Source organism: Amblyomma mixtum, chromosome 6 (assembly GCF_055824585.1).
Source record: "Amblyomma mixtum isolate Tamu chromosome 6, ASM5582458v1, whole genome shotgun sequence".
Taxonomy (NCBI): Eukaryota; Metazoa; Arthropoda; class Arachnida; order Ixodida; family Ixodidae; genus Amblyomma; species Amblyomma mixtum.
The window spans coordinates 8923807-8949245 of record NC_143017.1 but is presented as its reverse complement, the minus strand read 5'-3'; the positions used below and the strand labels follow the sequence as shown (position 1 = coordinate 8949245).

Here is a 25439-nt window from a genome sequence, read left to right as displayed (position 1 = left end):
TATCCATATTGCTGATGACATTGCCCTGTTTGTCTCTTAGCGCATACATCTGGTTTTTACCTATGCCCAGTTTTCTCCTCACTGATTTTAGGCTACCTCCGTTCCTTAGAGCATGCTCGATTTTCTCCATGTTAAAATTTCTTATGTCCGCTACCTTGCGCTTATTTATTAACTTCGATAGCTCTGCTAGTTCTATCCTGTCCGTGGAGTTAGACGTCCTCATGTTTCGACGTTTCTGAATCAGATCTTTAGTCTCCTGAGATAGCTTGCTCGTATCCTGTCAAACAATCCTTTCACCTACTTCTGCGGCGCACACTGTAACGATAGCTGTAAGATTATCATTCATTGTTTCAACACTACGGTCGTCTTCTTCAGTTAAAGCGGAAAATCTGTTTTGCAGCGACATTCTGAATTCCTCTACCTTCCCTCTTAATGCTAACTCGTTAATAGCCTTTCTCTTCACCAGTTTCCTCCGTTCCCTCTTCAAATCTAAGCTAACACGAGACCTTACCATTCTGTGGTCGCTACAACGGACCTTACCGAGGACCTCCACATCCTCTACGATGCCAGGGTGTGCACACAGTATGAAGTCTATTTCATTTTTAGTCTCACCATTGGGGCTCTTCCACGTCCACTTCCTGTTTGCTCGTTTGCGGAAGAAGGTATTCATAATCCGTAAATTATTTCTATCTGCGAACTCTACTAATAACTCTCCCCTACAGTTCCTAGAACCTATGCCATAGTCACCTACCGCCTTGTCTCCAGCCTGCTTTTTACCTACCTTTGCATTAAAGTCGCCCATCAGTACAGTGTACTGTGATTTTACTTTGGTCATTGCCGATTCCACATCCTCATAGAAGCTTTCAACTATCTGGTCATCATGGCTTGATGTAGACGCGTAGGCCTGCACCACCTTTAGCTTGTACCTCTTATTAAGCCTAATTACGATAGCTGCCACTCTCTCGTTAATACTGTAAAACTCCTCGATGTTGCCAGCTATATATTGATTAATGAGGAATCCCACACCTAGTTCTCGCCTATCTGCTAATCCACGATAGCACAGTACATGCCCGCCCTTTAGTACTGTATACGCCTCATCTGTCCTCCTAATCTCACTAAGCCCTATGACATCCGATTTAATTCCGGCTAATTCCTCCAATAGCACTGCTAAGCTAGCCTCACTTGATAAGGTTCTTGCGTTAAACGTTGCGAGGTTCAGTTTCCAATGGCGGCCTGTCCGGAGCCAGAGATTCTTAGCACCCTCCGCTGCGTCACAGATCTGACCGCCGCCTTGGTCAGTTGCTCCGCAGCTGCTGGGGACTGAGGGCCGAGGGTTGATTGGTTTGTTCATAGAAGGTTATGGCCATGTACTACACCAGGGTGGCCAAATCCTGTTCTGGTGAGGAAGTGCGTTGTCGGTTAGGTTCACCGAAATCAGGCCGCACTCCAAGCCTGGGTATGCAATTCCATCGACACGCGGAGTTTTTTTTTTTTTTAATCCGGTGGAGAATTGCGTGGCACCGGGATTCGAACCCCGGTCCTCTTACACGCGAGGCGGATGCTCTACCTCTACGCCATCGCTGCACTTCCTCAGATACTTCAGACAAAGAAATGTAAACGCCTTGAAAGACACCTGTTCGCCTGGCAATGATAAAATCAGCGTTTTTCCTATCACAGCAGCTATTTCTTATATTTCCGGCCCACTTACCTACATTTGAAACAGAATACTAGTGACTAGTGTGTTCGCTGATAAAATGAAAGCAGCAGGAGTTACAGCTGTATTTAAAGGTGGCCGCAAAAACGACCTCAATAATTATAGACCAATATCGGCACTCCTGGTTTTTTCTAAAATAGCAGAGCGTGTTATATATAAAAGATTGTATGAGTTTGTACAAGCGAAAGACATAATCCCTAAACATCAATTTGGATTTCAGTTCGGAAAATCGACTGAATTTGCGCTACTGCAAATTAAAGAAAACATCCTTGACAACTTTGAACACCGACTTTTTACTGTGGGAATTTTTCTTGACTTCCGAGAGGGGTTTCATCCTGTTAAACACCAAATTTGGCTTTAAACGTTGACCGCATACGTATCCGTGGCCCGGCACTTTCATTCATTGACAGCTACCTTGCAGGCAGAGTGCAACATACACAGCTTCACGAATTCAGGGCTAGTTTGCGGGATATAAAGTTTGGAGTCCCACAAGGATCAATTTTGGTCCCTTGCTTTTTCTTTTATACATCCATGATATTGCTAATATTCCTATTACCCCTGCCATTGCAATGTACGCCGATGACACTAACGTCATCCTTACAGGTGCAGACCTTCATTTCCTAGAGCAGCGTGCTAACATCTGGCTTCACGAGCTTCACATTTTTCTTACTGTGAATGAAATTAACTTATACGTAAAGAAGATACAGTTCATAATATTTCGTCCAAAAAACAAACCACTACTCTATGACATAAAGTTGATCAATTATAATTGTAAAATAATGCCTGCAAACTCATGTAAATTTCTAGGAGTCTTCTTCAGGTCTGACCTTGGTTGGTATGAGCACATAAATCATATCCGAATGAAGTTATCTAGATATATCGGCATGATATACAGACTAAAATATTTTTGGCCGCGACGTGTTAGAAAACAAACGCATTTTTCATTTATCTACACTCACATGACATACTGCCATCTAGTCTGGGCAACGTGCAACAACGTAGGCTCTGAGCGTCTTTCTTCTTTACAAGAACGAGCCTTAAAATAGATATCATCTCATCAATCCTCATCAGCAAACTCCCTGAGCGATGAGTTGAACATATTACCATTTCCACGACTCTATAATTTTTGCTTAGCTGCATTATATTTTCCGCGAAGTTAAACTTGACTATGCCGCCTTTTCAAACACATACTTAAACAGGTACGTAACATAAAACCTACGCACTACTTCTTTCACAGGGGGTTAATACCAAGAACAAACTATGGTACTAGAACTATACAGAATCAAATAATTGCGTTGTGTAATGCATATTCATACTTAACTACACCTGCCAAAAAAAAACTTAACGATGCCTTGTTTTAAAAAACAAGTAAAGCTACTTCTCCCTCCTTCAATTTTATAGTAGCTTCCTCCTGATGTCTCCTTGAGGTTTACGCTAATTTCCCCTGTGGTTTAAATGCCGTGATTGAAATTGACGTATTATTGCTTTGTGAAATACTTGATTGGTTTGGTTTTACGGGGTTTAATGTCCCAAAGCGACTAAGGCTATGAGAGACGTCGTAGTGGAGGGCTCCGGAAATTTCGACCACCTGGGGTTTTTTAACGTGCACTGACATCGCACAGTACACGGGCCTCTATATTTCTGCTCCAAAGAAATTCAACCGCCGCGGCCGGGATCGAACCCGCGTCTTTCGGGTCAGCAGCCGAGCACCATAACCACTGAGCCACCGTGGCGGCTGAAATACTTAAGCAGAGATTGTTACGAACACTGTTATTAACTGCATAACCTTCTCCACAAATAATTCCGGTCCAATGTTTTCCCATATTTTCATTCCTCTGCGCATAACTCTGTAGTTAGCTTTGTAATTTTCATTGTGTCCAACATACTTTTAGTGATTCTGTGCCAGCTGTCAGATGTGTACGTCTGAGGTGAAGGCATCGTCAGGAGACACAACAGTCTCCTTTTGCCTTACCTCGTGGACATATTTCACATCGTGTATTCATGTCCGAAATATATATATATATATATATATATATATATTTATATATATATAAAAGCAGTAGAAAAAACAACCACATGCTGCCGGTGGGATCCGAACCCACGACCTTCGAATTACGCGTCCGGTGCTCCACCGCTGAGCTACGGCGACGGCTGTCAAATCTTCTGCTTTCGTGGGTATATATATATATATATATATATATATATATATACCCACGAAAGCAGAAGATTTGACAGCCGTCGCCGTAGCTCAGCGGTGGAGCACCGGACGCGTAATTCGAAGGTCGTGGGTTCGGATCCCACCGGCAGCATGTGGTTGTTTTTTCTTCTGCTTTTCTAATCAATTAGCTTTAAGCGATAACATATTCAGTAATATTATAAATTGATCACAGCACAAAATAAAGAAATTAATTAGAAAAAAATCTCCTGTGTCCTTGGTTTCTGTGGCTGTTGGTTTCTCTGTCATATATATATATATATATATATATATATATATATATATATATATGATGAAGTATACGCTTCGTTGAAAGAGACATATTTATATGGCTGGACGTTTCGATCGGAAGACCGATCATCTTCAAGAGTGATTCGTCTTTGCAGATGATTTTTCCTTTTATAGGGGTGGGCACTGGACAGGTGAGCGAGAAACACAAAGCAGATACAAGAAATATACACATAAGAGTGCGCAGAACAGGTACTCAGTAGGAAAATACAATGTCCGGATGGGGCCTCTGCTTTCTTAAGTACTGCAGGCGTGCTTATTGACGGGCGTGTCCAGCTCTGAGATGGCCGACAGGGTGCGTTACCGCGCAGCAACTTTCGTGGAAAAATGCGGGAACTTGTCCCTCCTCGTGGCCGTGAGGGCAGGAAAAAAAGAAAAAAAAAGACAGAGAAGAAAAAGATATCCTGACTTCATAGCACAGAGAACAGGGAAGAGAAAATAGAGAGGGAGAGGAAAAAAGAGACAGCGAAAAGAGAAGGAAGGAACCTGAGGAAACAAGAAGAAAAAAGGAAAAACTTTAAAGGAGTGCTTTTTCTCTGCACTCGGAAATAATGTACCCACTCCCGATTTAGCTGCTGCCTCTGGAGTAGGAGAGAAAAAGGGGGATGGGAAGCGAAAGGGGGGAAGTATCGGAGGGAAAGTTAAAAATGTAAGCTTACAGTTCAGTGAAATTAAAAAGGAAACAAGAGAAATTATGTGGTGTTCGCGGCACCACAAGGTGAGCCGGGGGGGGGGGGGGGGGGGGGCGGGGTAGAAGGGGACAGAAATGTGGCATTGCATTACGAAGGGGTATGACCTCAGACGACCGAGTCAGTGGTGCCTTGCGTAATCTCGTAGGCGTGTATATCCGTTTATATATATATATATATATATATAGCAAGACTATATTTGCAGTAACGTATATATATATATATATATATATAACTGCAAATATGCTCTTTCCTTCCTGGTCATTTATGTATTGTCTTTTTTGCATAATTATTCTTTAATGTGATTATCTGCACTCATTCCCAGACATTCTTATTCATTTACTGTGTCTTTTTGCAGTGTGCATTTAATCTGTATTGTCGATTAATTCCATCTCACTACTCCCTTTATGAAAAGAAGTAGCCTGCAATGCTGGCAGGCACCAAAACATTTTTTCATGTGCATATTAAGTTTTAAATTTCAGAAATATTCTATAGAACTAAGTTACAGCTAGTACTGACAGCGGCGCCGTGCGCTGCAGTGTGCCGCGCGCACAGTGCCAAGGGCCCCCGTTTTTCGACGAACTCTTTGAATTTGCTCGCCGTAGCTGCCGCGTAATGCAGCGCTTTTTGTTCCATGACTTCCCTAGCCGCCTGCAATTCAACCTCATTTCTCTAACACCTGGGCAGCCCGCGAGGAAACTCGCGTGTCTTCACCTCTTCCCCTTTTTTTCCTCCTTGAATCACAGGAGGGGCTCTTCCCGTTACTATCCTTTCAATCACCCCCCTCCCCCCAACCCAGAGCAGCGTAGCGGCCTTCACTTCATCTGGGAGAGGGTATTGCCCGCGCCGCATCCAACCTTTTCCAGCATCGTCACCAAGAACGTTGTTGAGGATATGCGGGGTCGCAGCGGAGCACCAGAGAGAGACGACCAGCGTGGCAGGCTTCTCGTTCCGAACTGCTCGTGCCGGGCCTGCGCTCCGAGCACGCGCTGTCGTTCTTTATTTTTTTTCTATCGCGGGAACGCCGATCTCAGCGCCTGCGCTTTATAGCGTCGCCGGGCGCTACAGGGCCCCCCGCCTAGACAGAACGTCGAAATGTACGCGCCGACGGGGCAGAGATGGAGTAGCCACGGCAGGCAAGCAGGCAGCTAGAGTAACAGTGTCCGCACGGGCTCGCTACAAGGTCCGGTAAGTTCAGGTCAGGGGCCGGGAAAAACCGTCGGGTGGAGTGCGCCGGCTCAGGTGGACGAGCCTGGCTGCTGCGCAACGGGCGAATGATGCAGGGTGCCAAGCTGACAACGGACATGGGAGCAGGGAAGGCCATGGTCGGGCCGTCACCGACTGTAGTGCTGCCCTCGGACACAAGTGTCGTCGGTGTTGGGACGTTGGAGCTGGTGTCGGTGGAAATCTGACGCACCGAGTACGTCGCCACAAGCACTGGAGTGGGCGAAACGGCTCCGTGGACTGACAGTAGCTGCGGTGTGACCGTCGACACAACGGCGACAGCTGTGACGATGCCGGAAGTTGCTGGGCTCAATACCAGGTACCTGAGTGAAGCGGGAGTGACAGTCCGGAGCGACTGGCCAGTGCTGATGCGCGTGTGGGCATGGTCGACTGTGGGTGGCTGCAAGAAGGTTGTGGCAGTGGCAGGCCGTGGAGCGGAGATTGCTGCATCAGACGGCTGGCTGACACCAAGAGACACAGCTGGTGGATGGACAACTGCCGCACTACTCGGTGTGGGTAGCTCCACTATTGGTTGCTGAAGGTGGCTCAAGTCAGGCACCAAAGCAGACGCTTGCTGCGACAATGTCGAGCTGCCAGGGTCAGACTCTGAGAAGTGATTGACAGTACTCAGGGCTTGGGGTGGGGCGTCTTGGGCAGGCGGTGTGGCCGCCTGGGTACTGGGGCTGGTATCTGAGAGATGCTGCGGTGCCGGCAATCTCACTTCGCCCTTAGCACGATCGCCCAGGTCAGTGACTGACGGCTGTGGCGGAATGAGCGATGAGGCGGCAAGTGAGCTTTCGGTTGGCAGCGATGCTACGCAGTAGGTTACAGTAGTTGGCGGGATGGGACACTCGTCGAGGAAGAGCGCGACTGACGGCAGCACTATTGGAGATGAGAGAAGTTGCTCACCGGGCTGTGCCGTAGATGCTGTATCGTCCGTATGGGAGGCGGTATGGCCGGAGGCGTTGAACAGGGTGGCGCGAGGCGCATCTGTCGCTGCGTTCGTTGACGTGGCAAACCGCGGTGGGCCAGGCACCTCACCGAACTGCTGAGGAGATGGCTGCGGACTTGGGGCCGTGGAGTCGTTGCACAGTGCTGCTAGCGTGTCCGGAGTAGCAGGATGTGCTGTCGGATGCGATGCGGCAGCGTCTGGTGCGGTCGGTGCTAAAGAAGCCGGGCCGGAGACGCTGGACTGGAGTGGCGGCGAGGCGGCGAGGGGCTGCTGACGCGGGCCGGGTTCTGATGAAGGCTGCGTGGGCGCGAGCGAGGCCGGTGCAAGGCCAGAGGCTGGCGGTGGCGAAAACGGGTCCGCTGCGTCGTAGAGCGGCGGCGGAACATAGTAGGCGCCGAAGTCCGCCAAGACGGCCGCACGCAGCTCATCGTATGGCCGGCCGCCGAAGGCAGAGTACGTGAGCCGACGCAGGAGGTCGGGCGGGAGGATGTCGCAAAGGACTGCGTGTTTGAACGGCTGGATGGAGATGTTGTTCGGGTACATCGCAGCTTCCAGTTGGGCGAACCACCCGCCGACGCCTGCAGGCCGGAACGCCGGGAGCGGCGGGTCGAAACTTGGGTGCTGCCAGTACGCCATGCTGGAACGCCACTGAGAAAGAAGGCACGGTTCGCCGGGTCACCACTGTTGAGGGATTTTGCGGAGGTCGCGGCGGGAGGACCAGAGAGAGACGACCAGCGTGGCAGGCTTCTCGTTCCGAACTGCTCGTGCCGGGCCTGCGCTCCGAGCACGCGCTGTCGTTCTTTATTTTTTTCTATCGCGGGAACGCCGATCTCAGCGCCTGCGCTTTATAGCGTCGCCGGGCGCTACAACGTCATTCAAATCTCTTGACCTTGCAAGATTTTTCAGGATTCCGCCTCCTGTGCACCCTCCGCGTGTGTTCTCAAGGCTTGCTGAGCCCCCGTAGCAATCTCGACTTCGGATGACTGAAGGAGCACACAGTCAGAGCAATCTTCAATTAACTTTTGCGCAGCCCTTAGAACCTGGTTTTTCCTGTCTGCAGTTGGTATATTTTGATAGCTACCGCCAAGAATTTGGGGCCATCTGCTAGATACATGAGCACATTTCTCGTAGATTTATTACAATTGTTGTAGGTATCGATTCGCACGTGCATATAACTAGCGACGCGAAGTCTGCGGAATAAACGCCGTTATAAGTTAGCCTTTGTCTGTACTTAATTTCCGTGTGACAAGGTTTACCAGATTGTGTACATAGATACGAATGAAGTGAAACGCTCAAAGGTAGTTAATGAATGTGTTACAAAGAGGGTTTCACGTCTCACTTTCAGGGATTCTTTAAAAAAGGCTTTTTGGGTTAGAAGAGCGCTTCATCCGGCATGGCATTATTATTGATATAGCTCATCAGAGCATAGCTAAGATGTGCTAAATAGCAGGCTGGTTTACTAATATCGAATAATTTACTTTTACCTCTTACTGTTAGGCTCTTAAATTATTGAGAGGCGCGTAACCATCTCCAAGTATAATCCAAAAGTTTTAAGAGTTTCAAAAACGCGGTTCCCCTCACTGCTGTGGCCTGAAAAATTTTCGTTATCTTTGCTATTTTGACTGGACATGTTGGTTTACGTACAAGTTTCTCGAAAGCGTAATGTTCCGGGCGAGAGAGCAGAGGGTGACAAAGTATCCGAAGTTTTAAAAAGTGGTATTGAGTTCAATTACAGTGTGCTACATGCCTATTAGTAATTACAAAGCCAGCAGTAATAGCTAAAAGTTTAAGTACTCGATATTAGTTAACCAGCCAGCCAATTGGCCCGCCTTAACTGTACTCTCCACAGTCAATGCTATGCCGAAAAAACCCCTTGCAGAAAGTCTAGTGAAACATCCTGTATAGATGAATTTTTCATCCCTCTATTTCATACCTGACTTTGCACGGGATTCTGTTTAATGCAGCAAACCGATGATTCATTGAGCACCGGCGGACGTTGTGCGCCCTTCGCGCCATTCTCTCGAAGTTGGAGCAGAGCATGCCTTGAGCAAGACATTTTCTTAAATGGTCGTATACTCGCAGTAGAATTTTGAAACGAAAAAAATTGGAATGGACTGACACCCCCAATAATTTTTTTTTCAACCGAACATTTCGAGACCAACTCGGTCCCTTCTTGAGCGGTGGCTGAAATGCGACCCATGGTAGCACGGATGGGCCTTCGCTTTCATTCTGTTAACACGTGGCAAATTGCATTAGCGTACATGCAGGGGAGCTTTCCCTGAGTTCTGTTCAAAGTCGTCTTTGTGAGCCGGATATTACAACATGCTGATCTCCGAAGGCAATTTTGTGGTTAATGCGCTGTTAAGATCGGCGTTCGCAGGAAGAAGTCAGCACCCACGTTTCGCATGGATGGTTCCGAGAAACCCCGGTCGACGGAACGATGTTTGCCTCAAGGCGTGCCGAATGGACCTTAGAGACAAGGGCAACGTGTCTCAGGGCGGGATCCCACAAGAATTCTGCACACTAAAAGCGCCCAATTGTTCGGAGTCGGACCACGTGCGTAGACATCAGCAGGTGGTCCTTGCCCGTCCCATTTAGCAGTAAACGTAGCGGATGTCAAGGGCCCTCGTCACTGTGGTTCTGCGTACCGAGCATCAAGGCGGGCTGGCGGGGGACTTTCCCAACCTTCGCGAATGTTCCTATGGACAGAGGACCACTTCTGTCCTTTACTCGGCCTCGCATTCCGACCCTTCGTGACAGATGTATTTGACGGGCATGTGTCGGCAGCTCGGGGGAGCCATTGACAAGACCGAGAACGTCGCATTCCGCTGTCGACTTTCCTCGAACAGCGTCCTCCTCTCCCAGGCTCAACACGTGACGGGAGTGCGTCCACAAGTGCGGCGGTGTGAGTTTACGCCCACGAGGGAAAGTTGCCAGCCACTCCTACCCTGGCGATGACGTCATCAACCTAGGGAAACTAGGGAAGACGGACGCTATAACACTCGACGACGAATGCGGTCGAAGCAGACACAGTCACATTTTCTGTTCCCGACTCATGTAAATATGTAAATAAACTCAGTCTTCTTTCTCCACCTTCTGACTCCGTCGCTGAGCGGCCCTACTGTCCCTGGCCTGGAGGTGGGAACGGGCGCCATGCTGACCGTGGATCCGTCGAGCCGAGAGCCCGAACCTTGTCCTCAACAGCGCCCACTGTGCTCGGTAAGGGTATTATCTTCAAATTTATTAACCGCACGTCAGTCTTGTATTGCCTGATTCTGTAATCGAGTCTTGGCCTCCTATGAATGAGGCCTAGCAAATGGAGCAGGACATTTTCTTTTAAATTCCATCCGGGTGTCTCTCTGTGTGGACGTGGTCTTTGGGTTATGGTAGATGGTGGGTGCTCGTCCAAACTGGTTTTTGAGATGTGCAGATATCATGCTTTCCCAAGAAAGGGCAGAGATCGCCGTGCTTCATCAAGCTTGTTCGTTTTCCTTTTTTTACTGTAAGACAACATGCAGCACCAGCTAGCCAAGAAGCTTGTTTTGTCGCAGAAGACATTCTATTTTGTTTTGTTTTGTTTTTTTAAACTGCCATCCAACATTGCTTTCTTCTTGCTTTTAGTTGTGGCAGCTCGTCCAGCTAGGGGGCCGCAAGCTGCCAGAGGTTGCGGCCAGTGTTATGAATGCTATTATGGGCCTTCCATTCCAGCTCAAGCTCATCAAGGAGCCTATGCTTTTAGAAGACTCAGCAGAGGAGCTGCAGACGATTGTTTTATTTCTAATATTTAGTGCGTGTACTGGCTATCCTAGCTGCGATCGTCCAAAATGCATTTTGCTACATTGCGTATCCTTTTGCTGTTTTTATGTGCAGACACCTTCACAGGAAAGGAGAAGACAACGGTGCAAATTTTTCAGGCATGAATCTGCAAGCGGTTGCTTGCAGCTTGTGACCGTGGGGAGAGAGAGCCGGCAAAGGCGCATGGCTGAGGTGCTGGGTGGGACAGCACACGGCCTGCCCTCCATGCAGCCGCTGCCTCGAACCAAGGACCTCCCTCCAGCAGCGGACTATTCGGCGAAGCGGTCGAGCCCTGATTAGACCCTACAGGACTAATTAATCGCCTCTGCGCAGCCTCCACACGCCAAGAAATGTTCCAATAATACACTTCCTTGTTTACTCCTTTGCAGTGCATCTGACTGTAGAATGTTGCATTTACAAACTCGTTACATGGAAAATGATTGCGAAAATGAAGCATTTTTCACAGATGGATTTGGCCGTACAGTGCACTGAATGCATAGTGAACACAGACTGTTGGGGAAAGAATAATACGACTGCTAAGTGTGCTGGACTGCCACGATCACCGCATGAATCCAGTGTGCCCGGATGCATGCGGTGAACAACCAGCGGTTAAGCTTAGTTTGCAAAATATTCAGTATCCAGTGAGTGTGGCTGGACCCCAGTGGCGAATCACCAGTGGATTAGCTTTTACGGGCAATACTGTGAAGGCAGTGAGTGGGGCTGGATAAATATAATGAAGAGAGTCATTTCATTTCATTTATTTGCCCTAAGGGCCCGTTCGGGCATTACATAGGGGGGAATACAATTTAAAACTGGTTATATATGCACACAAGTAAAAACGCACTTTTAAGATAACCATAGAAACATAGAAAAGGAAAAAATGTAGCGAGAAATAAAATAATTTGGAACCTGTGTATCTATACAATAGATATATATTTTTGAATGATTACACAAGGCTATAACAGAATTAGCTATAAGCACGCGCAATACCGGGCAATACAGCAATGAATACAGCCCAGTACATGAAGGGAAACAAAATGAGATAAGTAACCTAAAACCATCAATAACAAGAAAGCAATCTAAACAAATTATAAACAATACATGAACAATATCTAACAATATATAAACAATATATAAACAAAAGATAAACAAATTAGGAATCCTTGAGGACCTAATACTGAAGAGCCAAGGAATGCCAATTAAGCCAAACAATAAGCTTGCATGCCATCACTGCCTGCTGAATTGAAAGCCTATCGAGTGCGTTGTCACGAATACTGGATTAGGTAGCGCCCCAGTCAGTCTCCGTTATAGGCCGTTATTGGAGCCAATTTTCTGCGGTATTCGAGGAGTTCCGGGCATTATTGGCGTGCTGCTTGGGTTACGTAAATTACTTCCCGTCGAGCCATAAGGGTGTCATTTAACGAATCTGCGTCTCGCGGTCGCTGTAGGGATTTGTACGACAATATTGGCCCCTCTTTCTCAGAAAAGGGATTGAGGGAACGTGTCATGCTTTAGGACAGTGAAGTAAGGAGGAGCAATTACAGATACACAACCACTGTACAAAAACAACTAGCCAGTCATCACGTATGTAGAGAATGCTCATAACATTAACACTCAACCTATTTCTTAACACGGATCAGTGCTCAGGATACCTCTATTATTTCCTTGACACGGTCAGGCTTCAGAATACCACCATCGTTAGACGCCATTGCCGAATCCGCGGCTCGGCAGCCACGGTTCTAAAGAGAAAAGCTCTGGGAAAAGCGGGCGGGGAAAAACTACACCTATTCAGTGGAATGTTTTGCAAGCCAAACCGCAACCGAGGGTGCCAAAGGCTACTACTACAGCAGCAAAGACCACCAGAGGGAAGCCCGCCCCAAATGCGAGGTTGCCTTTTTAAAAGCAATAGCGTCGGGCGTCGCCTCACCTCCTCAGTTTCTTCTGCTGGCCATTTATTTACTGATTCTTGGTCATCCCACGACATGGCGGACATAAGTGGTGCACGTAAGTGCGCGTTAAAACTAGGGCGCTATTGGTAAGACGAGAATTGTTTTATCAGAGGCATGCCGATTGTATCCACCGCGCTTTCCTGCTCAACAGTGTCTTATAGCTTAGTTCGTGTGCCTCGTATATGCAACGAAACGCCGCCACAGCAGTTATACCGTTTTTAAACTTTTCCAAAAACCAGTACCGCAACAACTTGATTTATAACACTTCACAAAGTAGCCCACAAGACTGTCTTGCGAGACATTTTACGTATGTAATTCCTACCATTCTAAGAGAGAAATTATAGGCCTTCATATATTCTTCAGGCAGGATGCCTATCTTCGTCGTTTTACTGATGCTGTACTGTCATTTTACTCATGCTGTACTCTATTCTTTGCCGGATGACCGCAAATCTTGTGATGAAAAGCTAACTTCGAAATAGGAAATAAAAAGTGCTCTTCAATACGTATCTTTTGAACTCCTAAACGTGGGTCATTCCAGATTTTATTCGCACTTCAGTTTTTTTACGCTGCCTTTGCGAAAGAGAGATGAACGACGATTCCTAGCTGGATGCTTTTTTTTTTTTGAAGCGAAAAGCTTCACTACGAGCGTAGGAGCCGAGCTTCGCGTGAGCTGTAAGCCGGTGCACAGATTTGCCAGTTCTGCGCATGCGCGAACCGTGTGAAGTCACACGCGGCGCCGGCTGCGGACTCCGTCGCCTGACCTTTCGCTGCAGGCGCTGTGCATGCGCGCAGCCGCTATCGCTGCGCGCTACTCCTCTTCTCCACCGTTTTTCCTTTCGATGCAGCCGCGCGCTGCTCAAAAAGAAACTGTGTCGAGGCTGGGAATCGGAACAGGGCCGTTGGCATTTGAAGCGGAGACGCTACCACTCCACCACGAAGGCTCAAGAATCGAGCATGAATAAAGGCGCATCTAGTGAATGCATACGTCTCATAAATGAAATTAAAGGAATAAAACAATAAAAATAAGAAAAACAATAAAAAGAAAGGAACGGGAAAATAAACAAAAAAAGTAAACAAAAGCACGGGAACGAACAGAAATAAAAAATGAAATGAAACAAATAAATTAAGGAAAACACAAAAAACACTAATGAATAAGAAATAAATAAATAGATGAAAAGAAAGCGGAATTAAAAATTAAAATCAGAAATTAAATATTAAAAATAAAAACACACAAACAAACAGTGCACCAGGAAAACGCTTCCGCCCTGCAGCAGTTTAGAGAGCTAAAGCGCCCCCTCAGTTTTAACGGCTCCCAATTTTCGTCTCCTCCGCACAGGCAGTGTATGGACAGCCGAACGCCTCCACCGTTATCGTGGTACTCCCAGTGCGTTGTGCTGGGACAGCCATGATGTCAAAACAAGCGTAACTAAAGCTTTTCACCTGTATATCAAGGCTTAACTATAGCTAAGCCACTGCCTAATTTTTTATATCTATTTTTTAGTTCACACTAATTGGGCTTTACTGGTTCTCTGCTGGGAACCCTCGCCTAAGAAATAAGACCTTATGCCAATTTTCCACGGAGGTTACTATGGTTCACTCGTACAAATGCGCACCGCTTTCATGTTTCTTCTTAGCACTCGTAAGCTGTCCTGAATTTCTTCCGATTTCAAAGCTTATGCCAGGAAAAAATATTTAGCCACATATTTACTTCCTTTAATGGTAGTGTTACAGTTGAGCCTTAATTAGGCAGTGTGAAACGCCGCCTGACTAATCAGCGAAAATGACTGCTGTGAACGGTAAAAAGGTGTTTGCACAAACATGCACTGCCTAATAGGAGCAACTCACGGTGATGTGTGAAATACGCCTTCCTCCGCCAACGTAGAGAGCATCTCCGCGCGCAGCGTTGATGAGATGCGCACACTTTGCTCGGTTTCCGTAGTCGTTGCCAGCACCTCGTAGGCAAGCCTGCGAAGAAGCAAGTAAGTTGTGACGGCATTGGTAAGTGATAGCCAAGGCTCAGGTGCACTCTTTGTCAGCAGATTTATTAGTAGATTCGAGGATTATAGTTGTTATATGACGGTTTTATTCCTTGCTTCCCACAGAGTCTTCGCAAAACATAGGACAAAACACCAGCATCCTGGCCACTTTTTCCAATTGTGAGTGGACCTCTGTTGTGTAATACTGTTGTGTAATAAGTACTTTTGTAGCAAGCAGCAATTTATTCGAGCGATGAGTTAGTCTTTGCGATTGAGCCATGAGCATATTTTAGGATGTCGCTAAGTGAAGGAAGGCGACTATTCTAAAAAGGTATACTTTTTAAGCGAATTTCAGATATTCAGTGGACAGTGATACTTGTGAGATTGCTTTTTGCAGTATAGAACAAAGTAATTTATTTCATTTAGCGAAATTATGTAGTTGCTCTTGCCTGCTAAAAGAAACTGCGCTTCACTTTATGCTTAGGGCTTTCCGCCTGCCCTATCAAGGAGAATTTCCCGCGCAACCTCTGAATTCGAAGTGATCACGTCAAACATGGCGTCTCAAATGGCACCGTTGTCTCGCCCCAACAACGCTCAGCAACGGTGCGGTACTTGCGATTTCCCTGGACCGACACTTTGAACACGCAAGCGATGCGTGAAAAAATGCCGTCCATTCGTTTTATTTCATTTCAGACAGGGACAACAGCTGTGCTCAGCCCGTACAGTGGACAGGTGCCTGGCGGTAGCATTCCTCATCTTTGTTGCGGAGATTCTCTCGGTGCGCTGAATACCTTCTGAACGATTCATTCCTACTGGTAGCGTATTGAATCAAGTTTTTGTCACGATGGATTTTTGTAAGCTACATGGGAAAACGTCGAGCTCGGGGAAAAGGACTGCGGAAAACATCAAATCGACCTGTAATGTGCAGGAAGTTTCGAATTCCGTTAAGGGCTTCGTGTGCTCAGATAGGCTCGTAGCAGCGCGTGAAATGTGTAGAAGTTCTTTGTAGTAGCGCGTCACATGGAGTTATGTCGACCGGAAGAGGGTTCGTCAAAATTCGGGCCGTCGCCGCGCATTAGGATGTAGAGGAGGAACTAGGCCTTTGCTGCACCGAAGTCCATGAGCTCTTTTGACGAATCTGCCCGAATGTCATTAGCAGTCATGGTGGCTAAACGCCAAGCGACAATCACGAGTAGAAGTGCGAGCACTGTTCGTGCAGTGTCTGAGCAGGTTATCAGAGACGGCATCGTAGATGACGCCGTGGACGCTGTCTGTTCATGATTTCAATAAAGAACTTCAACATGGTAATCGCAGTTGGTCGCAGGACCTTCGCGGTCTGAATTCAAGTTCCCCACTCCGCAGTAAACAATGCTTCAAGGGAACTGAAACCTCGGAAGTGAAATATTAATATCGAGTATTACCTTTTCGAATACATTATCCAATATGTTGAACGACCATATCATTACGTTTTGAATCAATGCATCAATCGTACATATCACATGTTCACTTACCTTCTTTCACTAAGGAAAAGCCCCCCCCCCTCTCTCTCAGTGGGCTCGGAACGCCTCTGCTACTGGGACCAACAGTAGGTGCTTGCTACGTTTTCGCCAATATTTATGTCTGAGAACTCCTAAGAACACAAGAAATGCGTGGTCATGACAAAGACTGAGTGAGATATAAAATATCCATTTACCTCTCCATTTATTTGCACTTCACACTGCATTTTGATACATGAAAAAGATGCCAGGTTTTTACCTAAATGAAAGTACATGCCAAAGCATGTCTTTAGCCTGATTAGCTAATGGTTTCGCGACGATATCTGGTGCATATTTTGTTACGAAGAAGACGAAGCTGGCAGTGGCGCGGGACGGAGTGCTCGCGCTAGGCCAGCGGCCATTAAAATCTCTTGTGCACCTTTCACCTCGCCTCATTCTTCGGCTGGCCGCCATGTAACATTTCGTGTGAGGTGCGGGATACCTTCGGCCTGGTCTCGGAGCTTCGGCGGCTCCCGTGGACGTCGGCCGTGAGTACTTGGTACGCCCCGCCTGGCCGTGCCCCAGCCCCCCGACCTCAACCGACCTCGCCACTCACCCCAGCCCCGTCCACCGGCTGAACCTCAAGACACGACGAACTGACGACGTTGCCGCGACCAGAATGACCCGAGCGACCCAGGACCCTGCCCACACATGAGGACACCGCCCCCTGCCCCTGCCGTTCGGTGCGTTCAAGGACCTCGGCCGTCAGCTCCTGGCACCCTACGGCCCGGATGCTTCGTGGGAATCATTCGCGTATCATCTCATCCACCGTGGCGGCCAGCACTTCACCACCTTGCCACTTCTCTGCCCTGGAAGCTCATCATCGTAACACGCATCCATTCGTCGATGTCTTCTTCTGTGTACGATAGGGACGATCGCTCCGTCGCCCCGGGTAATGTTACGAAGAAGACGAAGCTGGCAGTGGCGCGGAACGGCGCGCTCCCACTAGGCCAGCGGCAATTAAAATCATCTGTTGTGCATGGTTCACCCCGCCTCATTCTTCGGCTGGCCGCCCCGTAACAATATCACGAACGATGACTCATGTTTGGGGGGCTACATCGGGCAACGATATCAGGCTCAAATTCCTATATAATCAAGGTTGAGATGAAAGTTTATGAAGACGATGTTGCTCAATGCAGAGCGCGAGTGCGTTGTAGTTTAGCACGAGACCTGGCCGGCTGCGGCGATGACAGTGTTCTCGTGCAGTGGCAGGCGAAGTAGATCTGTTCGCGCCACCGCGGATTCGAATCGCAGTCGCGGCAATACTTGATTGATTTATTCAATGCCAAGATTACGCCTTCAGCGATGACCCAACTTTCGCAGCTTTGGGCGCGATGTAGAGCTTTCGTTACAAAAAAAAAACAACGCTCATCCAAACCTTGAGTCTTGTGTGTAATGCATAGCGCTCAGGAAGCGAATTGCGTCTGTACTGCTATAACAGGGAAATGCAAGACAAAACTGGGCAGGCTTCCGTGGCACTAAGCGAATTCTTAATTGGTAATTTTGCGCCCACAAGAAACGTCCCTGGTTGTTGGTAGCAACAGTATCCTCTGCGGACGTTGATGGTCAAGATACCCACTGTTGTAGGGGGGCACACAGCTTAAAAGCGGCATCAAATTTAAATCATGTGCTTAAAACGCCCTAGATATCAATGGATATAATAGAAGCTGCTGCACATGCTCACTTCGATTCCAGATAAACCGTTCAGCTCTTGCTTGGCGAGCAAACTCCAAAACCATCATGGTGTTGGCTGTGTGTAAAGCGTAGAAAAACAAGGGTTCACACAGTCGCCTCCTCCTAGCTTTAATACTCATCAATTCGATAACCAGTACGAAAGAAAGATACGCTAATGCAAAAAGGTATGCAAAGACCCAGCTACTGCAGGCAGTCACACTGCGTAAACAGTCGGCCAACCGCTCCGATAAAACAGTGGTTTCGTCGGGTGGGCGATCTACAACACCGCGTGAACACGAACAATAGGGAAATGTGTCCCTGTCGCCTGCCAGGTTATGTTAGCCACATGTTCGCCATTTGTTCAGAAACTCCGTCACACAAGAAAAACCACTTCAGTCGCGTTCACTGGCGCTTCTCTGCTCTTGTTAGCAAGCTCTGTTCTTCGATGCGCAATTGCTGCGCCGCACAGCCGCGGTAACTGCAGGCAAATTGCGTAGCCGTAGCTACTGGCAGCTTTCCAGAGTATCGGACGAACTATGATCGCGCGAGACTACTGAGGAGCAGCCTTGCCGCTTGCTATGCTGCGCCGTCGATTCTGACTTGGACGACGAGCCGCCACTGAAGAGAAATTGCGCTAGATGATCGACTGGCTTCGAATGGCGCTTGAGCATGGCGTTTTCGAAAACATGACACGAGAGAATTAAACACGCTTTACACGACTCTGCTTTCTGAGCCCTGCGTCTACTTCTAGGCATTTCGTATTTTGCGTAACAATGAATTATCAACCCGGCCAGTCACTACAAGTCACTCCACAGTCTCGGCAGATTTATCAAGTTTCTCCCACACTCTCAGAGCACATATACATTTTTGCATCCATCAGTCACAGCCCAGCGCACCGTAGACAAATTTATTACCCTCGCTGAGAGTTCTGTACTTTCATTCCTCTCATCATATCATTGCTCGTATTCTTGTATTACAGTACTCTTCTCAGTGTATTATTGTAATCAAGTGACATCATTAGTTTGATGACATGATTGCTTTATTTATTATTGCCATTTGTATTGCATGTTTTGCCTTTATTTTCTACTCTTAAAAAATTTGCACTGAACCTGTATTTGAATGTTTTGCCCTCTCCTGTAAAAATCCCAAGATGGGATTGACAGTATTCCGAAATAAATAAATAAATAAACATATGCATAAGTATACCCATCTTTCTAGCAATGAAATGGGAACCAAGTAAAGTTATTCCGATTGTTATCTCCAAGAAAAAATGCAGCGCTGCTTTCTTCATCTCAAGTTCAAAAATTGCATGACAGCTAACTCGCGCTCACCTATGAAATACCGTCCCAACTAGTGTTCTAATGGCCCAAAGATCCTTCAGATCACGCCGTTGATTTTTTAGGTCTCTTATATCCCGTAGAAAGCGCCTCTCCAATCATCGCGATCAGATTATTTTCCGGCACGAGAAAGATGACGGCATGTTCCCACGAAAAACTGGCACTCTCACTGGTGTGCCAGATCCGGCACAGGCATTTCTCGCGCACAACCCCGCCAAGCAGCTGCTGGACCTCGCGGCAGAGGCAGTCCCTCACACAAGGAATTCCTTATGACCCCTACCGAGCCGCGTTCGTCAGAAGCGTACGCTCGCTCACAAGAACGCGACGGCGATCGTAAGAAACATGCTTCTCCAGGACGGTCTCATCTACTAGCCGACGCTGGCCACGCAGCATTCCCTCCTGCAAGGGGGTACCACAGCAGGCAGCATGGCGACGATAGGAACCGCTCTTTTTTGCACTTTGCAAAAGTCGTTTCCAAGCTAGAAAGGTACAAATGCGGTGAATCACCGCAAAGTGCATGCTTTGATTGGTGAGGTGTCTCCAGGAAATTCGCCCGGCTGGAGAGCAGGGCCAATCGGGTCCTACAACGGTGTTTGCTTATTGTTCTGGTTCCCCAAAGCTGTCATACCGAGGCAGCATCGTATAAACCTGTCTACTTTCTCTCTCCGCCGTTCGTGCAGTGTGACAAGAAGTTGTCGGACGTGTTGCTTAGTCGACTTCTTGGCGGCTCGCTTGCGAACGTGTTTGGTTGATGCCATTGTTGTGTTTGCTCAGTGTGGCACGCGCTTTACTGCATGCAACAGGGCTTCAAACTCGTGACGTGCACAACTGCCGGGTGTGTGCTGTGCCGCCGCGATGCTGTCGCTTTATCTGAAAAGATTTTGCAGAAAATTTCGCCTTATTGTACTAAACAAATCACCGCCGCCGAGTTATGTAACTACTGCATGACAGCGAATCGTTGTGTGCAACTATACATGATACCGGTGATTAAAGAAACCTGACACAATGAATGCGAAGGCTTTACTACCGGCGTCGGGCTCCTCTTGGCATTTTGTGCGAAACCTGCCCAGCTGTCATGCCCCTTCGGCATGCTGCAGGTTTGAGGAAGCTTCGAGTAATCATTCGTTGGTAACATCCGGGAACCGAGCGTCGAGGTTTACCGTAGCTTTGCTTCTGTACAAGACTGCGAAGGGCGGCAACAGCGTTGTCCACCGCGTAGCGGTGCTAGGCATAGACGACATACGAAGCAATTAGAATGTAGCTTTCAGGTACAGCATCGAGGCAGAGGCCTCTCTGTCTTCGATGAACTGCCCCGTAATGCACGTATGTACATCACTGGCAGTCCTCCTACGGTGGGTGGTAAGTTGGGAATCAATTCAAAAGGTGGACGATAAATAGCGTCTAAAAATTCACTTTCTGCGTATCGCTGCAACCCATTCTGAGAAGTCAATTGTTAATGTTCCAACTGTATCTCGATGGAAGCGATATAAGAAATTCGCATTCGTGCTGGCGCGAAGTCAACGCCGGAAGAAAAAATGCAGTTGGTCTAAATTAACCCCAGGCGTCCTCGACTATGGCGTCCCTTACAGTCTGTACGTCACTTCTCGACGATAAACCCTAGAAAGTACAATTTTCATACCTGTGGGAACGCTAACTGCAGAAATAACAGGTTGTTAAATGATGCGTAGTAATAATGAGGCAAGTGATGCGCGTTCTGCGCTTAGGATCTGTACGACACCAGTCATGGGAGCGTGGGAAACGTGGATGTGTTCTGCAGCTACCATTAAATGATGAGGTCTCACGTTAGGTAACATTGAATGAGCGAAAATGAAGCGTTCAGGATGTCGATCGCGACATGATGTTCAACCTTAGCCGAGGACAACACCGTTATAATACCAGCTACGAAGAAGAATCTAAAATAAAACCATCATGGAATGCAAAAAAGCAGTGCGCTTAGCGCAGAAGACTGAATGATGCTGGGCTCTCTAGGAAGATTGCAGATCTCATTCATCACCACCAGCTTCCCTAAGACAATTTCAGGACAAAGCCCTCAGCCAGATCCCTTAACCAAAATTCTGTTTCAATACCATATGCGTTCTCCCCAAAATTCGAAACCTTACTAATCTCATCAGCCCCTCAGACAGATGGCGCCCCCTGTTACACCTGCTCCTTACATGAATCCACCGAATTACATTAAAAGGTAATAGGCTATTTTGCTTTCGCTTCACATGCCCTGCCCATACTTAATTCACTAATTTCGACTGCGATAACATGAACACGAGTTTTTTCTCGCAGCCATTTTACATTCTTCTTCTCTCGCAGCCTTACACTTAACATCGTAGTTCCCACTGCTCGCTTATTAAGCAACTACAAACTATAACCATTATAAACTACGAAAGCTAGGTAGGCTGTGAAAGCTAATCAATAAAATTAGCACAATCTACCTACGGAAATATATACACGAGATAAATGAACATGCTCTAATGAACGAATGCCACCTAAAGACAGTGAGTGAGAAAACAGTAATTCACGCAATTTGCACGTTGAGACTAAGAGAGATGGAGGGCAATTCCATCAAGAGTAAGGATAAAGGTCATTAAATCAGACGCGTTTCAACACAGATTTCTACAAAACGTCAAATGGGCTTGGTTAATGACGGGCGCAAGATAAGACTACGGGGCTTGCATAAACATTCCCGTGGATGGGGACCGTAAACGTATCTCATTCAGCCCGATAGCATTACGATGAAAACTGGCAAGTATGGCTGGGGAAAGCTCTCGAGTACTTACGTCGGCCACTTCTTTGGAATGAGTGGGCCAGCCCGAATCGGGCTAAGCTTTTTTGATTCCGCAATTCTACATGGGTCCCATATCGATGTTGCTGAGGCTACCCGTGAGCAAAACAGAACTGTGCGAAGACGACGGGAAAAAGAAGGCATGAATACACACACACAAAGCGTCGACTTCCAACTGACTTTATTTTGCGCAAGCAGGGTGCTTATAAAGGCTATCACAGACAAACAAGGAGACAAGCATAAGCAAAAGCAACGTGCGCAAGGCAATGACAGTGTCAACAAGACCACGTGTGGTTACTGACCTGTGGAATGCTTGGATGAGCCCATCTAAGAAATTGATCTCTTGCCTTGAAAGAGATAAAGAAGGTGCACTAACACACTTATCGTCCTCTTTTGTAGATGAAATAAGCCTCGATAACTTTTTTTTCGGTTTTGGTTTAGCCTTAGAAAGGAAGTTGTTTTTATCCAGGTGAGGATAACAGTTTCTGTGGTCCAGGCTCTTAGAATGCAACGGTAGATTGCTTGAACAGGGATCGCCTGTGTTCCAAAGCGCGCTCATTAAAACAACGCCCAGTGTGGCCTATGTAGGAACAACGGTATGATAGAGGTATAAAGAATGACGGTAGATTCAATCGCACTGTGCTACTCTAACATGATAAATAATGAAATATTGTGGTAATTTTATTATAATTATAATATATTCTAATCTGTATAATTATTATGTGTAAGAAGAAGAAGAGGACGTCTCCGCAGTGCCGCACTTCGTCGTCATCGCTGGTGGTTCAGGCACTAGTCTCGTGCTGGAGCTGCTTCCTTCGGCTGGTTACGCCATCCTGCTACGACCCGACCACTGCGTGCGTTGGCCGCCGTGGCCCCTTAATAAATCCACTGTTCACTTGGTGGAGGGTGCAACAATCCTAACCCCCGAAATCGCCCTGTAACTCACCAGTCGTACGCTGTCCGTTCCCATGGAGGATCCAAGCTAGCAGCCCCCGACCCTGCTTCCTGCTTCCTGCGCCCTGCTTCCATCTGTCACCTGTTCTGGCCCCTTACGTCAACGCCACGCTGCTGTCTTTAGTGGCAGCTGCGACCAAGAGGTGGAGGATTAGTTCTCCGCCTACGAACGGGTGAGCCGGCATAACAAGTGGGACGACGCTCTGAAACTTAACAACGTCGTATTTTACCTTATTGACGTCGCCAGCCTTTGGTATCGAAACCACGAGTCTGACATCACCACCTGGTCCGTGTTCAAAACTACGTTTGCCGAGGTATTCGGCTGCCCTGCCGTTCGCAAACTTCGCTCTGAACAGCGTCTCCGTTCGCGAGCGCAGAAGACAGGCGAAAGCTTCACCAGCTACATCGAGGACATCGTCGATTTGTGCAAACGAGCCAACGCATCTATGACGGAGGAAGCAAAACTTCGCCTCGTCATGAAGGGCAATGATCATGGCGCCTTCAACATGCTCATGGCTAAGAGTCCGACAACCATCGCAACGGTATACGAACTTTGCCAAAGCTTCGACGAGCTACGGAAGCAACGCGTTCTGGTTCGCCACCCTTCTGACGCGTCGCTCGCTGGACTGGCCGCGCACCCCGACTCGTCATGTCTGCACTCCGAAATCAAGAAATTTATCCGCGAGGAGGTTGCCCGCCAGCTCTCTCCTACCCTCTTTACCTGAACCATCATCTTGTTTGGCGCCGCAGCTCAGAAATGAAATACAGCGACAGGTCTCGGAAGCTCTTCCGGCCATCTTCCAGCTCCTGTCGCTGCCCCGATGGCGCTTTCTGAGGCTGCCCCAACTCCACCTGCCCCCAGTGCTGCGCCGCTGAGTTATCCTGACACCTTCGCGCCGCACCCAGTTGTGGCAGCGGCTCGCCCAGCCCCTGCCACGACATGCGTATCCTTCGGCCATGATGCGCTCGCCACGTACTATTGGTAGAGTTGCGCCGCTTACCTCTCCGTGGCTCACATCGGACAACCGCCCGATATGCTTTGCTTGCGGCATTCCCAGACACGTCGCCCGCAAATGCCGACGTCGCATGTCACTGCCGGTGCCAGAATATACTGTTTTGTCCTATTCGGCGCCCTACTTCCGAGTTCCGCCAGGGCCGCCACCTGAACCTTCTCACCACCAGGCTTCCTCGTCTCGTCGCTCACCTTCACTCCGTCACCGCTCCATTTCGCGCATGAGCCGCCGATTTCCCTCAGCCGAGCAGGGAAACTAACCGCCGCAGTTCCCGAGGCACGAACTGCGTACTCCGCCGACCGCAAAGTCCTCTTTTCCGTGCGAACGTTATTGACGTCATTGCGGAAGGTGTTATCAGCCAAAAATGCTGCCGCTATCTGCGCAAGGTGAAGACGCCTCTTTGCGGTTTGTCGCTACGTACCGCCACCACACAGCACCTCCAGCCCACAGCTCTCTGCACCGCTCGAGTAATAATTGCGAACACCGTGTATTTTTTGAATTCATCGTCCTCACCTCTTGTTCTCATGATGTCATTCTCGGCTGGGATTTCTATCCCATCATCATGGCTTGATTGTCTGCGCCCGCCCTCAAGTCGAACTTTCCGTGCCATGCGCTCTGCTATCCAAAGCTGTGTTTGATGACGTGGGTCCTCGTGCTGTTACGAAGCTCCATGTCGCTCAGGACACTACTATCCCACCCATTAGCGCTGTCCTCATTCCTCTGTCTGCTGCTTCTACCACCGACGCCACCGTTCTCTTCTTACCTTCCACGTTTCTTTCTGCCGCCACCGTATCTCACTGCCCTTCGCCGTGCTTGACTTGCGTAATGGTGCGAGCACACTTCTGGTCGCCAATACCCTTTCTTACCCCGTCACATTGCTTCGTGGAGAGTGCGTTGGCCGTTTTGAGCCTGTTGACTTACTATTTAACCTCGACGCTACCGAGCGTTCATCTACTTGCGAAGTTGATGCGTTGACCCCTACTAACGTTGCTTCCGAACCGCATCAGCGTGATCTTCTCGCCTGTTCTGACGAGCCTGCCCTCGAGCCACTCCGCCGCGCGCACCTTCTTGAGCTGTTGCACCATTTGCGGACTTCATTCCACACGCCGCAAGCCTCTTTGGGACGGACGACGGCTGTCTCCCACCACATCGACACAGGGACTCAACCGCCTCTGCACCAGCGCCCATACCGTGTGTCACCTACTGAGCGTCGTGTCATAGCCGAACAAGTCGACGACATGCTCCACCGCGGTGTTCTTCACGAATAAAGTAGTCCCTGGTCGTCTCTCGTTATCCTCGTCAAGAAAAAGGGTGGGTCTATACGCTTCTG

At 48.1% G+C, this 25439-nt stretch overlaps 1 protein-coding gene across 1 annotated transcript in view; it reads right to left on the bottom strand.

Annotated features, from left to right (window-relative positions):
• Nucleotides 1-25194, bottom strand: part of LOC149338184 (uncharacterized) — a 64005-nt gene extending 38811 nt beyond the window's left edge. Inside the window, exon 1 of the mRNA XM_089550118.1 lies at nucleotides 25096-25194. Coding sequence (XP_089406244.1) covers nucleotides 25096-25194 — 99 coding nt within the window. The remainder of the gene's footprint in view (nucleotides 1-25095) is intronic.
• Nucleotides 25195-25439: the final 245 nt, after the last annotated feature.